Source organism: Sinohyriopsis cumingii, chromosome 16 (assembly GCF_028554795.1).
Source record: "Sinohyriopsis cumingii isolate HCF-2022 chromosome 16, ASM2855479v2, whole genome shotgun sequence".
Taxonomy (NCBI): domain Eukaryota; kingdom Metazoa; phylum Mollusca; class Bivalvia; order Unionida; family Unionidae; genus Sinohyriopsis; species Sinohyriopsis cumingii.
Window position 1 is genome coordinate 55,236,232 of NC_142976.1, and position 14,885 is coordinate 55,251,116.

At 34.4% G+C, this 14,885-nt stretch overlaps 1 protein-coding gene across 1 annotated transcript in view; it reads left to right on the forward strand.

Moving 5' to 3' along the window:
• LOC149780448 (DNA (cytosine-5)-methyltransferase 1.S-like) overlaps positions 1 to 14,885 on the forward strand; it is a 101,505-nt gene that overhangs the window by 42,074 nt on the left and 44,546 nt on the right. The window contains exons 11-17 of the mRNA XM_089937387.1: positions 1,604 to 1,696; positions 3,085 to 3,236; positions 7,323 to 7,400; positions 9,280 to 9,383; positions 12,503 to 12,674; positions 13,238 to 13,408; positions 14,546 to 14,602. Of these exons, the coding sequence (XP_089793513.1) occupies positions 1,604 to 1,696; positions 3,085 to 3,236; positions 7,323 to 7,400; positions 9,280 to 9,383; positions 12,503 to 12,674; positions 13,238 to 13,408; positions 14,546 to 14,602 (827 nt within the window). The remainder of the gene's footprint in view (positions 1 to 1,603; positions 1,697 to 3,084; positions 3,237 to 7,322; positions 7,401 to 9,279; positions 9,384 to 12,502; positions 12,675 to 13,237; positions 13,409 to 14,545; positions 14,603 to 14,885) is intronic.

The window sequence follows — 14,885 nt, forward strand, 5'->3', positions numbered from 1 at the left end:
ATTCTTACCTGAGTATAGCTTTTCTTGCTTAAGTCAGCAGAACTAAATTTAATTTTTTAAGTTCAGTAGGTATCACAATTTACAGTGTTATTCATTTTCATCCTGTTCTTAAACAATGGAGGACAAAGGAGGAAGAAAGTACAAGAGGAAGGCTGAGACCTATTAGCACAATCTCCACTCAGATGAAATACTTGAACCAAAACGCTTAATAATAATGCCATAAGTGATGGCATTAGAAAAATTACCACTTTGTCTGGAACTCATTAGATGTGAATTTGATACAAATGAAAATCTAATGGAAATTTAATGGAAATGATTTTACACTTAAATTTTAGCTGTAAGAGAATTAAAGCCCTTATCAGGTATGGAAAGCTAATGAAATGTTTTAATACTTAAATTTTATATGAGAGTAAATCCTTTAGCTTGTATGGAAATATAATGGAAACTTTATACTTTTTGAAAGTGAGAGATGAGAAGAACTTATGATGTAAGAAATGCAGATTTGCCACTTGTTCCAATTTACTCATGATTATCCAGAATTTTCGCTTAAAGGTCTGAAAAAAACCAATTTCTTAATTTTTTGCCAAAAATTATGATTTTAAAAAAGATGGTTAAAATACCTTTTGGTTCATGATGGCTATGCAAAGATCGCAAAAGCGATGGTGATATTCCACAAGGAATATACTACAGTCATATTGTGAAAATCTATCATTTTTCCATTTTCATCTTTTGTACTATCTTTAGTGTGTTAATTGTCATACTAAATATTAGGATTAAAGATAAAAATGGGAAAATGATTTTTCACGATGTGACTTGCACACAGTTTTACATTAAGTAAATAGCATAAGACAGTAGAAATGTAAATTTGTCAAGTTTTTGTAAATATAGGGTCATAAACACTAATCTGATTTTTTTCTTTGGCATTCTGATTTTCATTCCACTCGAGGTTGCAGATCTGGAAATGTAAAACCCTTACCTGTTTGATGGAAATCTAATGGGGACTTTTTGCACTTAAATTTTAGATGTCAGAGTCGTAATGCCCTAAACCTTGTATGGAATATAGTGGGAACTTTTTACAATTTTGCATCAGAATGCCATTCATGGAGTAAACCTTGGAAACCTCCAGGGTCTTGTTGCCATTAACAGAGTGATACTTTGATTTTCTTTATGATAGGTGTAAGTTTGCAAGGATATCTTCTCCCATCCCATCCATGACATACTGTATAAAGTTTGTGTATCTTACAGTCCAGTATTTAGCTTCCATATATACTCACTTATAAGTTGAATCAAACCAGATCTGTCTGCAGGCACATTATGCAATGGCAGATCAGGATCTTTGCAGTTTGACTTGATCTGCTGTTTCATAATGTTCAGGCAGATATAGGGCCATGCAGTTTGTTTGGTGTAATCAGTGAAATAAACAATATGTACCTGGTCTGCAGGCACATTATGCTATGGCACATCAGGATCTTTGCAGTTTGACTTGACTTGTAAGCAAGTATATACAGTCAAGTATGTATCAATATACAGTCCAGTTTGTATCTTACAGTGAGTATGTATCTTACAGCATATGATGTATCTTACAGTATAGTGTCTCTTTTAGGTGGAATACCTACCAAGAAGCTGGGCCCTATCAATGAATGGTGGACAGCAGGATTTGATGGTGGGGAGAATGCTTTAATAGGTTTCAGCACAGGTATATTATGCCCAAATCTCTCGCTCTTTCTGTCTCTCTCTCATATATATATATACAGAAGATGTGGACAAATGGAATAATCAAATGTAAGGATGTCAGTATGCCTTGTATATTCTGAAATATTACGTACCTAGAAAATATTTTCTTTTCCTGTGTTAGACTGCTCTGGTGGCCAAGTGGTTTGAGCATCCACCTCAAATGCAGGAGGTCATGGGTTCGAACCCCAGCCAAGTCATACCAAAAACATATTAAAAACGGTACTAACAGCTGCCTATCTAGGCACTCATTATTAAGAGGTTAGTGTTGGGATTGGTTGGCATGGTGTCTGGATAATGTGACTGCATGGGACATGAAGCTTCATGTCTGTGGCATGATGCCTCAGTGCTAGACATCACTACAAACTGCCACACTGCAGACATCATAGCGATATGACTGAAAAATTGTTAAAGCTATGTCTAAAAAAAATTCCAAATCCAAATCTTTTCCTATGCTATTACCAGATATATTTTATTGTGTGGTTAAAAAAAAAAATATTTTTATGAAGTGTTATATCGTTATTGTACCACAAGATGAAATATATTCAATGTTTGCACAGGGAAGAAAACATTATTTTTATTATATACTAGAGTTGAATCAAACCTTCGAAGATTTCTAAATTCATCTTTATCGGCTGATAATATAAATATCAGCGACTCAAGAGAGCATTAAGGTTAGGATGACCTATTTAATTACATTTGACATGATGTAAACCATTTGACCTAATTTAAATACAAAGGAAATCCAATGCATCATAGTGTGTTTATGACTGTAGTCCAAATAGTAAGGGAAATAGCTTCATACTAACACTAAATGCTGCATCAAATGAGATCCCTTCAGCAAAATAATTTCTACATCTGAAAGGTAATGCAGTTTCCAGATATTTGTTAAGTCAGAGAGTGCTTGTTTTTCTTGTTGCAGGTACAAGCATCATATGACATTATGGGAAATCTTGTATTTGCATGTGAAAAAAATTGTAACGAAAAATAAAAATTATTTGCCAATAGTTTTCTATATTTTGCAATTAAGTATATAATAAATGGCAGTGTCTTGTTAATAGTACTCATCGTAAAATAACACTTCCCTTGACAAAGGTCTATCGTCACATTGGCAGTGTAGTGTTGACAAAGCTATTATGACAGTTACAATGTACAGTTCACAAAGATGTAATGGCAGTGTACTGCTGACAAAGTTGTATTGTTGCAATGGCAAGATACAGTTGAAAATGCTGTATGACACAAAGGGAATGTAATGTTGACAAAGTTGAATTGACACAATGGCAATGTGCTGTTGACAAAACTATTGATAAGACAATCTGTCAACATATTGCTATAAATAATCTTCAATTCCAGCTTATGCAGAATACGTCTTAATGCAACCAAGCGAGGCATACGCTCCATTCATGGACACGATGAGGGAAAAAATTTACATGAGCAAAGTGGTTATTGAGTACCTACACAAGAATCAAGATGCCACATATGAAGATCTCTTGAATAAAATAGAGGTTGGTTTCATCCATCTTACTCTGTGGACCATTTATTGAGTATATGCATGTAATACTTGTACTGCAGTATCATAATTTTCTACTCTGATTTCATTCTGTTTGCTTTCTTATTGTAAGATATAACTAAAACTTGTAAAGGCAAATTGAAAGGATATATGTATTCTGTAATATTTTGTATACAAATTATCTTCCTTGAATTGGTGCCAATCAGTCTGATATTTTTTGGTTAAAATCTTTATTTTATTTATTGTGAAGAATTTAACATTCCAGTCTTGCGAACAAATTTTATTCTAAAGAACATTTTCATGACTGAAAAGCAAATTTGTAGCTCACTTGTACAAAGTATTAGTGGGTTTATGCTAGGAACCTAGTGGTCACTTCCACAAAAGATTAGCAGTGTTTATGCTAGGACCCTAGTGGACACTTGTACAAAATATAGGAGAGTTTATGCTAGGACCCTAGTGATCACTTGTTCAAAATATAGGAGAGTTTATGCTAGGACCCTAGTGGACACTTGTACAAAATATGGGAGAGTTTATGCAAGGACCCTAGTGGACACTTGTACAAAATATAGGAGTGTTTATGCTAGGACCCTAGTGGACACTTGTACAAAATATAGGAGAGTTTATGCTAGGACCCTAGTGGACACTTGTACAAAATATAGGATAGTTTATGCTAGGACCCTAGTGGACACTTGTACAAAATATAGGATAGTTTATGCTAGGACCCTAGTGGACACTTGTACAAAGTATAGGAAAGTTTATTTGTGGACCCTAGTAGTCTCTTGTGCCAAGTAGAGGAGAGTTTATGCTAGGACCCTAGTGGACACTTTTACAAAGTATAGGAGAGTTTATGCTTGGACCCAAATGGACACTTGTGCAAAGTATACGAGAGTTTATGCTAGAATCCAAGATGTAGAAGCAGCACATATAGACAAGCATGTTAAAAGTTGTATGTTTTCAGTGTGGTTCATATAAAGGAACTCCTGGCTATACTCGGTTATAAATTGAATCAAACTGCAAACAACAGAGATCCTGATCTGCCATAGCATAATGCACCCCTAGATAAGAGTCATTTTGTAGTTCTACTGATTACTCATATCAAACTGTACAGACCCTGATTGGCTGGTAATTATGTAACATTTATATGACATTTATCAAGCAGGTTATAAAACAATACAAGTAACTGATAAGATCAGCTTCTCTTAAAATCTGCCCTCAGGTGTTCTTAAACTTTGTACTGCGTTGGATTGTCTAAAAGTTACTGACTTCATTTCATCTGGCTTTGGTTTAGCTTTGTAGATGACATGATTCCAAAACAGGTGATAATTCATTATCTGTAAATACTAAAAACCAGATCCAGTTAACTTTTTATTTAAAAACATGGTGCTACTGATGAATTTTGGTTCAGTTTCTCAGTGAGCGGATTCAGTGATAACTGAATTGGCACAGTAGGGTTGTACAAAGGCAATGGATAACCCATTAGTAAAGTTTCTTAAACTGAATTGGCACAGCAGTTGTACAAAGGCAATGGATAACCCATTAGTAAAGTTTCTTAAACTGAATTGGCATGGCAGGGTTGTACAAAGGCAATGGATAACCCATTAGTAAAGTTTCTTAAACTGAATTTACACGGCAGGGTTGTACAAAGGCAATGGATAACCCATTAGTAAAGTTTCTTAAACTGAAATTGAAGAAGCCTAAGGTAAATTGGGGATGCTGAGGTCAACACTGGATTTCACTCAGTGGTTTTAGTTTGAAGACCGAATAAAATGCTGACAGTAGATTCTTAGATGAAAAAAATGGAATGGGATAATGTGAATGTTCGAAGAGTAGATCCAAATGATACAGGTCTAGTATGAAGGTCACAAATAATGCAAATAGAGTAGATCCAAATGCTACATTTCTAGCATAAAGGTGACAAATAATAAAGTGGTGAAGCTTCAAATTGAAGATCAATAGAAAGATATAATGTGCATTCGCTTTCACTGTTCCAACTAAGAATTGTTGAACAAAGATGCTGCATGTGACAGGAAATGCTTCTGATTGGTTGATGAGTGCTATATTAATTTCATTTTTATGTAGGATGGTAATGCGTAGTTTGTCAACTGGGGTCTTTAAAAGTCTTTGAAAATTAGAATTAAACATACAAATTTTAATTTCTTTCCATAATCACAAATAAAATTGTCCATGATTGTTAGATTCTGATGTATAGCTTGACTATACATCCCCGTTTGTTGACTTCAATAATGGAAACCTTTAATGTGATAAAAAGTGCAAGGAACTTGGTCAATTTATTCATTGTTTTTTAATTTCTAACCTGACTGAGTAGAGTGGCCCTAACACCGTCATCATCTGCACGTTTCATGCTTAACAGAAGTTTTCAGTATAATAGACAAACATGCTCAAGATCCATTTCCAGTTCCTGGACAAGTCCATTTTCAGCAAAGGGGTGTGTGCACAACTATACATGTACATACATACGTCATCTGCTTCTGATATTGATGTCGAATCAAGCAAAGAGAAAGAATGACAACAACAAGTTTGCTTTTCGTGTGGATTTGACAAGTGGTTTAATTTCTATGTTCATGTGTGCAAAGGGATATAATTCCAAACTCGACATTATGGTAATTTATGGAGTTATCCGGCAGTCACCGAATAGAATGTTGTCTGATGGAAATGAAGTAGCCCATAGTGTACACAGTATGGTGCCATGTTAATATGGAAAGTCAGTTAAGAAAGGTGTAGGGGATGTTAGTATTAGTGCCATTCTGGTCACATTCAGGTTATAAATTATAAAGCAGTGATTCAATTGACTTAGTTCTGTGCACTTTTTATCACATTAAACGTTTTCATTATAGAAATCGGTAGGAGGGTACAAACAAATGGGGATATATAGTCCGATTATAGTCAAGTTTTCCTGGTTTCTTTCTTTTGATGACCCATTAAGTTTCATTGCCACTGTAATAACAAACAAGCATTTGTTTGGTCATCCCATGTTGGCCTTGTCGGCGACTTCAATAACACATGTACTCTTCATCAAAGCAAGCTGGTTACACCCGTCATCAAAGGAAGTCAGCACCATAACTGTTTTCAGCACGTTTTTTCTTCTTAATTTCATGGTGTTTGTTTTTCATAATCATATCATTATATATGTTTTTAGGTGTTATCTAATGTTGTAAAGCGCTTAGAGCTTATAAAGATTAGACTCATTGTGCTTGTCAGTCAAATGCTTTTAGGAGAAGAGCAGAGGAGAAGATGACTGCAGTGGCTTCTTCTCTTTCCAAAATGAATGAAGAGGAAAAAACAGCAACTATAATAATGCATTTAAAGCAGTGCTGATGTCTGTTAAGAAAACAATTTATTTTGTATTAAATCTGATGCATAAGTTGTATATTTCTGAAATAACAATGAATGTTAACCCATCTTCCAGATCATTGTAAAGCAATTTTAGGAAATTAATTATAGTTTGGCATTTCATCATTAAACATTATTGTAGTATTTTGCATTCGTTGTTTGCTCATGTAACCTGCATACAAAATGTTAGCAAAAATAGGTCTTTGAAAGTTTGGGAAACGTATTTGAATTTATCATTCAGAGTTCAGTTGGAGGAAAAACCGGGAATTTTCAGCCTCCACTTGACTAGTGATAAATTTGACACATCTTGTTGCTGTGTATGTTTTTTGTGGTGATTTGACCCCCGTTATGAAACCGCAGAGATTTGACACTCAATCTACAGCCCTAGGGGAAACACTGATTTCAATAAACTCGTTTCTTGTGTCCTGTGGTTTAAGATAAAATCGTGTCTAATTCAGATATTGGGTAGGTGGGGGCTCTAAAAGGAAATGGTGTTTGATTTTCCAACACATGCTTTCATATTCAATTAGTTTTTAATTCCATTCAGAAAGGGTTATGCATGAACCTTGGAAAAATCTTTCATCTGGGAGAAAACCTGGAAAATTTAGTTTCAACAAGGAATGTGGAACTCAGCTTGTTTTTTGAGAATTAAAAAGAAAATTATTTTTGCATGTTAAATTTCCTTTAAACTTGCAGGTTTTGATGATAAAAATCATCTTTTGCATTTCAGACAACCGTTCCCCCTGCAGGTTTGCATAGTTTGACAGAAGACTCTTTGCTGAGACATGCCCAGTTTATTGTAGACCAGGTAAAGATAGAAGTTTTTATATATTTTTCTATAACAATTAGGATAGCTGAATTACAGTAATCTTTATTTACTGTTATGTAAAGTTAAAAAGACTCACCATTACTGATAACCTAAGCACTGTAACATTCAAGGTATACACTAAAATAATGAGCAGAGACTAAAATTAATGGCATTTATGCAGTAAATTAAAATATCTTGGAAATATTGTGGTATTACATGCCATTGACTCCTTTGGAATCGGAGTGGGCATAGGTTATGACATTTGGAATTATATTTTAACAAAATTTCATCTAGATAGTCAAAATACACACAACCATGTAACAGATTTGTTTTCTTTTTCCTTTTTTTTTTTGGTCCTGGGAATGTTGTGGTATCACATGTACTTAAATCTCCTTTCAGGGGGCTCCCTAGGGACAGAGGAGAGGGTGGGGGCAATGGTCGGATACTAAAAAAATAAAGTACAATAACATTTGCGAGCACTTATTTATTTAACTTGATACAAGTAGTCAGTACATATATAACCAAATAACAGACTTGGGGTTATGAGCTTAGGGTCACAGTGAAGTAATGGAATTGTTTTAGCTGCATATTTCACATAAACAAAAATATAATGTATATACTGTTTACAAAATTTACACACATGAATATTTGTGGTTTCTGTAGTTGCTACAAACCAACTCTTTTCAACTCCTGAAATCCCTTGTGAAAAACGTAGGATCCATTTCCCAGAAATTTACACAAATCTGAATAGGTGCAAAAATGCCAATTTTAGGAACCTCAAAAATTGATGCCCTCAAAATAAATAACTTCATAGTAATGAAATAGAACTTAAAATTGTTCACCGATAATATAGACTTTAAAAAAAAAGGAAAGGTTTATGGGAGTCATGAGATAGTCAACAAATCTGCAGATTTGTAGACATTTTTTGTGATTATATGCTTGTTCATCATATTGTCTGTTCTTCCTTATCTTCGTTAACCTTGTAACCTGACCTCCATGTAAACAAATATCGGAGAGGTGACTATAATCTTTGGTTGGATAATTTACTTTGATAAAAAGTTGACTTGGAAGGTTTTAGATGTCATGCACATGCACACTTTTTCTATACCTGCCATAACGTGGAGTGTATGATATCTGTTAATCCACCTGTCACTGCATCTATCTCTTTCCAATTATATTTCTGAATAACAACTCAAATGTTGTCTGTCATCTACCCTCTAAAGTTACTAAATTTTGTGGATGTGCAAAAGGTCAGAGGTCAAGATCAATGACTGAATGAAGAAAATAATTTGTGCACAGTGATATTAGTTGAACATCAGATATCTGGATTTTTAAAAAATGGATTGTTTTCACTTGGGATAGGTAGAAGCCTATTGACTTTGTTGTCAGATGGTTCTTGCATAATAACTTCTAGTAGAGCAGGTTCCATGGCAAAAACTTTGTGGCTCAAATGGGCAGTAATGAGACCCATAAGTTCTGGGGTCCAGAGATCATGGTATACGTAAATCTAATAAGAAAATGACGACTTCTACACACTTAGCTTACACTATATACAAAGGTTGAAGTCACTGAGATCCATTGGTCAGTAATCTCCAGTCTTCCACGCTTTACTAGTGCCTTCATAAGGACTATTAAGTCCAGGTCTGATGTATAATCTGCTGTTCAAGAACTTGTTATTGTACGTGGTGTATTTTACCACATTGTTTATATAGACAGAAAGACAGCAAGAAACTTCTTTTTTGGACAATTTGCATAATTTAGTTATGTTACTATCTTGTATTCATAGTATTGAGTCTGTATCACGATAGTAGAAAATACTGCGATATACTAATGATGTCAGGTCATCTCTTTGAATTCCTATATTTTTCTATACAACTAGGTTCAGAGTTATGATGAGGCTGCTGATGAAGATGAAGGCTTGATTATCACTACACCGTGCATGCGAGCTCTCATCAAGCTTGCTGGTGTCACTCTTGGAAAAAGGTAAAAGTATATTGTGTCTGAAGAAGAAAAAATTGGTTTCCCTTCTGTTTCACTGTAATTAAATATATTTTCCTTTAATCACTCTAGTTGATGACTTTTCAAAACTGAGTCTGTGGTTACGTGTAGGGAATTAGGATGATCAGAAACTGACATTGTGAACTATAATTAAGTGTTCATTCCCATTATTTTTTAGACTTTTTAAGTGTGGTATTTTGACAGATTCATTCACTCACTGCCAACCCATTCCTCAGTTATTGAAATAATAAACCCAACAGTATCTGTCCCACAAAGATCATCCAGTACTAGCCGTAAAGATAATTTCTTACCTACCTGGTTAATTTTGGCATAATTTTGATTCAAGAATTAAACAATTTTTACGCCTTAGCCATAGGATCCAGAAAAATCTAGCTGAAACTCAGAGTCCTTGCCATGATATATGAATGAACAATAATGATTTTTTTTTAAAAAAATCAGATCTCATGTTTATACACTGTATAATGTATTGACTCCCACATCCATTGAGTACAGACTTGGAACATGAAAGTATTATATGAATAAAGCTGTATGATTACAGATAGGCATAAGGATTGCATGAATGAGGCTGGTAAATGGAGTCGGGGGGCACTGTAGTGAAAACCTGAAAAAATCATCCATTGAATGCTAGTATGTGGGTTGATGCTCGTATCCAGTGTTCCTTCTTGGTTTCAGGAATGGGGGATTTCTGCATTTTTCACAACCTGGTTGCAAAAACAAATCCATAGGTATTCCAGAATAATCGTTTATTAGTTTAAATATGGCACCTTGACTCATATGGTTTGCATACAAGCTACTCAGAAACTTGTCTTGTACCCATTATTGTGGACAACTAACTTTCTGCAACATGTTTTTATAATATGTAGGGTTTATAGGTAGGAATCCAAGGAGTCCTGAGAATCTAGCATTCTGATTGGATAATGCATACAAGGCCCAGTTATCTCATTCACCTGTAGTTTACCAGGGAAGAAATGGCAAACAATCAGAATCTAGTTTTGCATTGTTTCAGAAGACGATGAAAAATTGGCATGTAACTGCAGGAAATTTATGACATTTATTTTAAAAGATATCAAGATGTTATTATAAATACATATTTCATGATTTGATCCAACAGAAAATGTGTAATTTTTTGGATTTGCAGTTTGTATTGTCTAATCAACATTTTATTTCAGAGTTTTAGACTTGAATATTACCACATGGCATTATTTTTCGTTTATGATCTTTAAAGTTTTTAAAATATTCTTAGCAGATATATGGTGGTGTCAAAAATGCATAAACCTCATTAGCAGACATATTTGTTTAAATCTGATAGGCTAGCATTCGTTGCTTTTCGTTCTCATTAGGGTCAGGACTACATATGCATAGCTGCCAACCCTCACGAATTTGGTGTGAATTTCACGACTTTTTCAGTGATTCACGGATTCACGCTGTAAGCCAAAAATTCACGAATTTTCCAATCCTCAATTATTTTAAATCTTTAATAAAATAACCGATTTCCCGTTAAGCGCTAGTCGTGATACTCGCAGTTGCTGAAACGGTCCGGTACTGCTGGTCACGATATTAGTAGATCTACAGCCGATTTGTACAGCTGGCCCGGTAGCAAGTATTTTAGCCTCTTTTAATCTATATGTATAAGAGTAGTTTTAAAAATGCTTTTGAGAGAAACTGGGGCCTGACCAGAAATTTGCTCCGCGCATGCATTAAAACACTGATTTGAGTTACCGTTCAGCCTTGCATGTAAGATTTTGAAAATGTCTTCACCACCAAGGAAAACGAAATGTATAACTCAAGAAGTGAAGTTTAATTTGGAATATATCAAAAATTGGCCGTGCATTCTGCCATTAAACATTGATATTCATTCATGCTTTTTGCGCTCAGTGTGTCATCGCAGAGACCATGTGAGGAAGAATGTCGGTTGCAAAAAAACACGTAGAAGTTGGGAAAATTAAGAATTCGCAGATTTCATCTCTGGAATATTTTAAAACATTTGCGGCAGACCTGCAGGCTACCAACGCTTAAGCATTATTTGTGAGTTTTCTTGTCGAACGCAATCTACCTTTATCAGCTGGAGACCATGCTAAACATTTGTTCTGACAAATGTTCCCACACTCGAAAATCGCTTTTTTTCCTGTGGAAGAACCGAAAATGCTGCAGTTCCTGTGCATTACTCAGAGCAACAGTGACAGCGTAAGAATATTTTCTTTGGTGAGGAAAATTAAGACAGACTTTAGGGCCTCCTTAGCTGCAGAAAATTTGTCAGCAATTTTAGTCCCCAAGATCAACCTGCAGGCAATAAGTCGGAACTGTTTAGAAAACAAATTTACGATCAAGCAGTTGAGGAAGTTCAAGTCTGCCACAGTATAATGTCTTGATAAATAAATATTTCTGCATATGTGTAGTGTTTTATATTTATTTTGCGAACTTGATATAGTGTAGTATTGACGGTCGGAGTGGTCAGAGTGGATGGAGTTATTGTCATGGTATTTTTCACGAATGCATGTCCAAATTCACAACTTTTTATCCCTATTTTCACTAATTGTGAGCCTGGAAGGTTGGCAGCTATGCATATGTTATTTTGATGTCTAGTAAGTTCTGACACAGAATGACAAAAGTCACTCAAGTAAAGAACTCTTTGAGCATCATTATTTATATGAATGTATATATACACATGTAATCACATACACCTGAATATATATATATATATATATATATATATATATATATATATATATATATATATATATATATATATATATATATATATATATAAATAATGAGGACTTTGTATAGCGCCTAATCTTTAGAAGCTCTAAGCGCTTTACAACATTAGACAACACCTATAAGATAAGAAACATAATAATATTATTACAAAAACAAACAACATGAAATTAGAAAAACATTAAAAAATAAAAAAACATGCTGAGAATATTTCAGGTAGGAAACATTATTAGGTCTTTAAGTTTGTTCTTGCAGTCAAAACAAGTGAGTTTTGAGAGCCCTCTTGAATGTGATCACTGTGTCTTTGTGTCTAAGTTCAGTGGGCAATTTATATATATATATATAAATTGCATATCTTTTCCTGGTAGGCGAGCTATGAGAAAAGATCTGCGAGAAATGAAGAAAGCCAAGCCCAAGCAGAAAGAGACTCTTGCAACGACAACACCGCTGGTCATGGAAATTTTTGATAGGATGTTTGAGGGTCAGCTTGATGACAAGGGAATTAAGGAGGCCAGGAAAAAACGCTGTGGAATTTGTGAGGTATTGACTTCAAGTTACTCAGTTATTGTTAGCCAGTAGTCTTTTAATGCACTACGATGAATGTGGTAGGGTAAAGTGTTAACCTCATCCACCAGTCTGAATATAAATATGGCTGCCCATGCCTTTCAAAGACAACTTTGTGCTCAACAACATAGTATTTAAAAAAACAAAAAACCGAAGCATAATTATTGTAGACAATAATCTGGTAGTCTGCTTCAAGCCACCCATTTGTGACCCCTAAGTTTGCACATGATGTACTTGTTTTTGTCAGCTGAAGTCCTAATTCATTTATTCCTCAATTAGTCCTAATTCATCTATTCCTCAATTAGTCCTAATTCATCTATTCCTCAATTAGTCCTAATTCATCTAATCCTCAGTTAGTCCTAATTCATCTAATCCTCAAATGGAATATTGATTTAATATTATTGAATCTTTTGTTTTCCTTTCCTTTTCTTGAAGTACAAAGCATTTGAAAAATAAATATGGCAGTTAAATTCCAGTTCTGATCATTTATATTATTTAGAATGTTGATCACAAAATAATGTTTTTTATCACTTGTGTAGGTTTGTCAGCAAGCAGATTGTGGGAAATGTAATGCTTGCCGAGACATGGTTAAATTCGGTGGATCAGGCCGTGCCAAGCAAGCCTGTGTTAACAGACGGTGTCCAAATATGGCCGTACGGGATGCTGAGGATGATGATTTACTTGATGAAGATGATGACAAGATGGCAAGGGTAAACTAATTGTAAAATGAAGAAAAATACATGAGCTATGAAGTAAGATGTATTTGCAGATGCAATTATAGACCAACCTTTTACATGTCATTGTTGTTTTGGACTTAATCTTCATAATCTAGCTGGTCCAGACATTTTAGTCAAGTAGTTTGTTTGCCTGAATGCTGCGTAGAAAACAAGAGACTGAATTATTACAGCAGATGTACTATTGCCTCATTTCCATAGCACTTATGATAGGAAAGGACACCAGTATTGTGGTAAAGGTATACAAGGCCATTACCTAACCAACCTGGCTGGTCCAGAACTTGTAGATTTGTACCATATAGAAGGTATGGAGTTGACTCTTCAGGTATCGCTGCATATATTGGGCCGCTTCATCTGTTTTCTTTATCTTGTTTTAATCCCAAAAAGTTGATGGTTTTGTGTGTATGTGGGTGTTGTGTCCAGGTTAGTGCCTTATACATAAGGAAGATAGACTTGGTGCTTGTCCACAGGATTTCATTTATATATAAAAAAAAACATTTGAACAAAGAAGAATCTCTCCATGCTGAAACATTTTTTGATAATTACACATCCTAAATATATTCAGGGCTAATTAATTTTTTCGTCATTTAAGGTAAAATAAATTAATTATTTGGTATATATTTGAAGAATGCACTGTTGAAAATTAGTTTTTTCTTTTTAAAGGTGAGAAGCATTAGTTGTAGACAGGATATTTTTGTTTTTATAAATGCTTCTACTGCACATATTATGGAATGGTAACATTTAAAAAAGTTAAATATGAAACAAGATACACCTAAATTAAGTCTTGGTTATTTTTTATTTTCATGCAAACTGTATGATCGGCAAAGGTCAGGTGCGCTAGTTTTCAGTCATGCAAGTATTTTTAGAAAATCCAATATTACCTGTGCGTATATATATATATATATATATATATATATATATATATATATATATATATATATACATATATATATATATCTCTGTGTGTGTGTGTTTATTGTGTCATGTTAGTACCACGCATAAGTTCAGATGTCCTGTAAGTAACAGTTACAAGATGATTTTATTTTATTATTTATTGGAATACTTCAAGTTGATAATGACGACTGAAACTGCTGTGTGGTTAATTTCTTCCAGGAGGAGAATGAGCCACCAACGCCAACCAAGAGGCATAAAGCCAGTGTGAATGAGAAGGTAAAGGAATTTCTTAACTGTGAAGTCTATAATAGGGATGTTTCAATCCTTGGAGTTACTTCCTGCGACCTGCAACGACCCCCAGAATTTGTAAAATAATAATTAATAATGCAACTTTTTCTTCATATCCAGCGATTTTTGTTACAACTTTGATGATTGTTACATTATTTACTTCATGTTTCCAACATTTCAACCTTCTACCTTTTATTAGCCACTTTTGCTCTACGAAAAGGTTTCAGTGATATGGCACTCGGGCCTATGTACTAATCTTCATGTGGCCTTT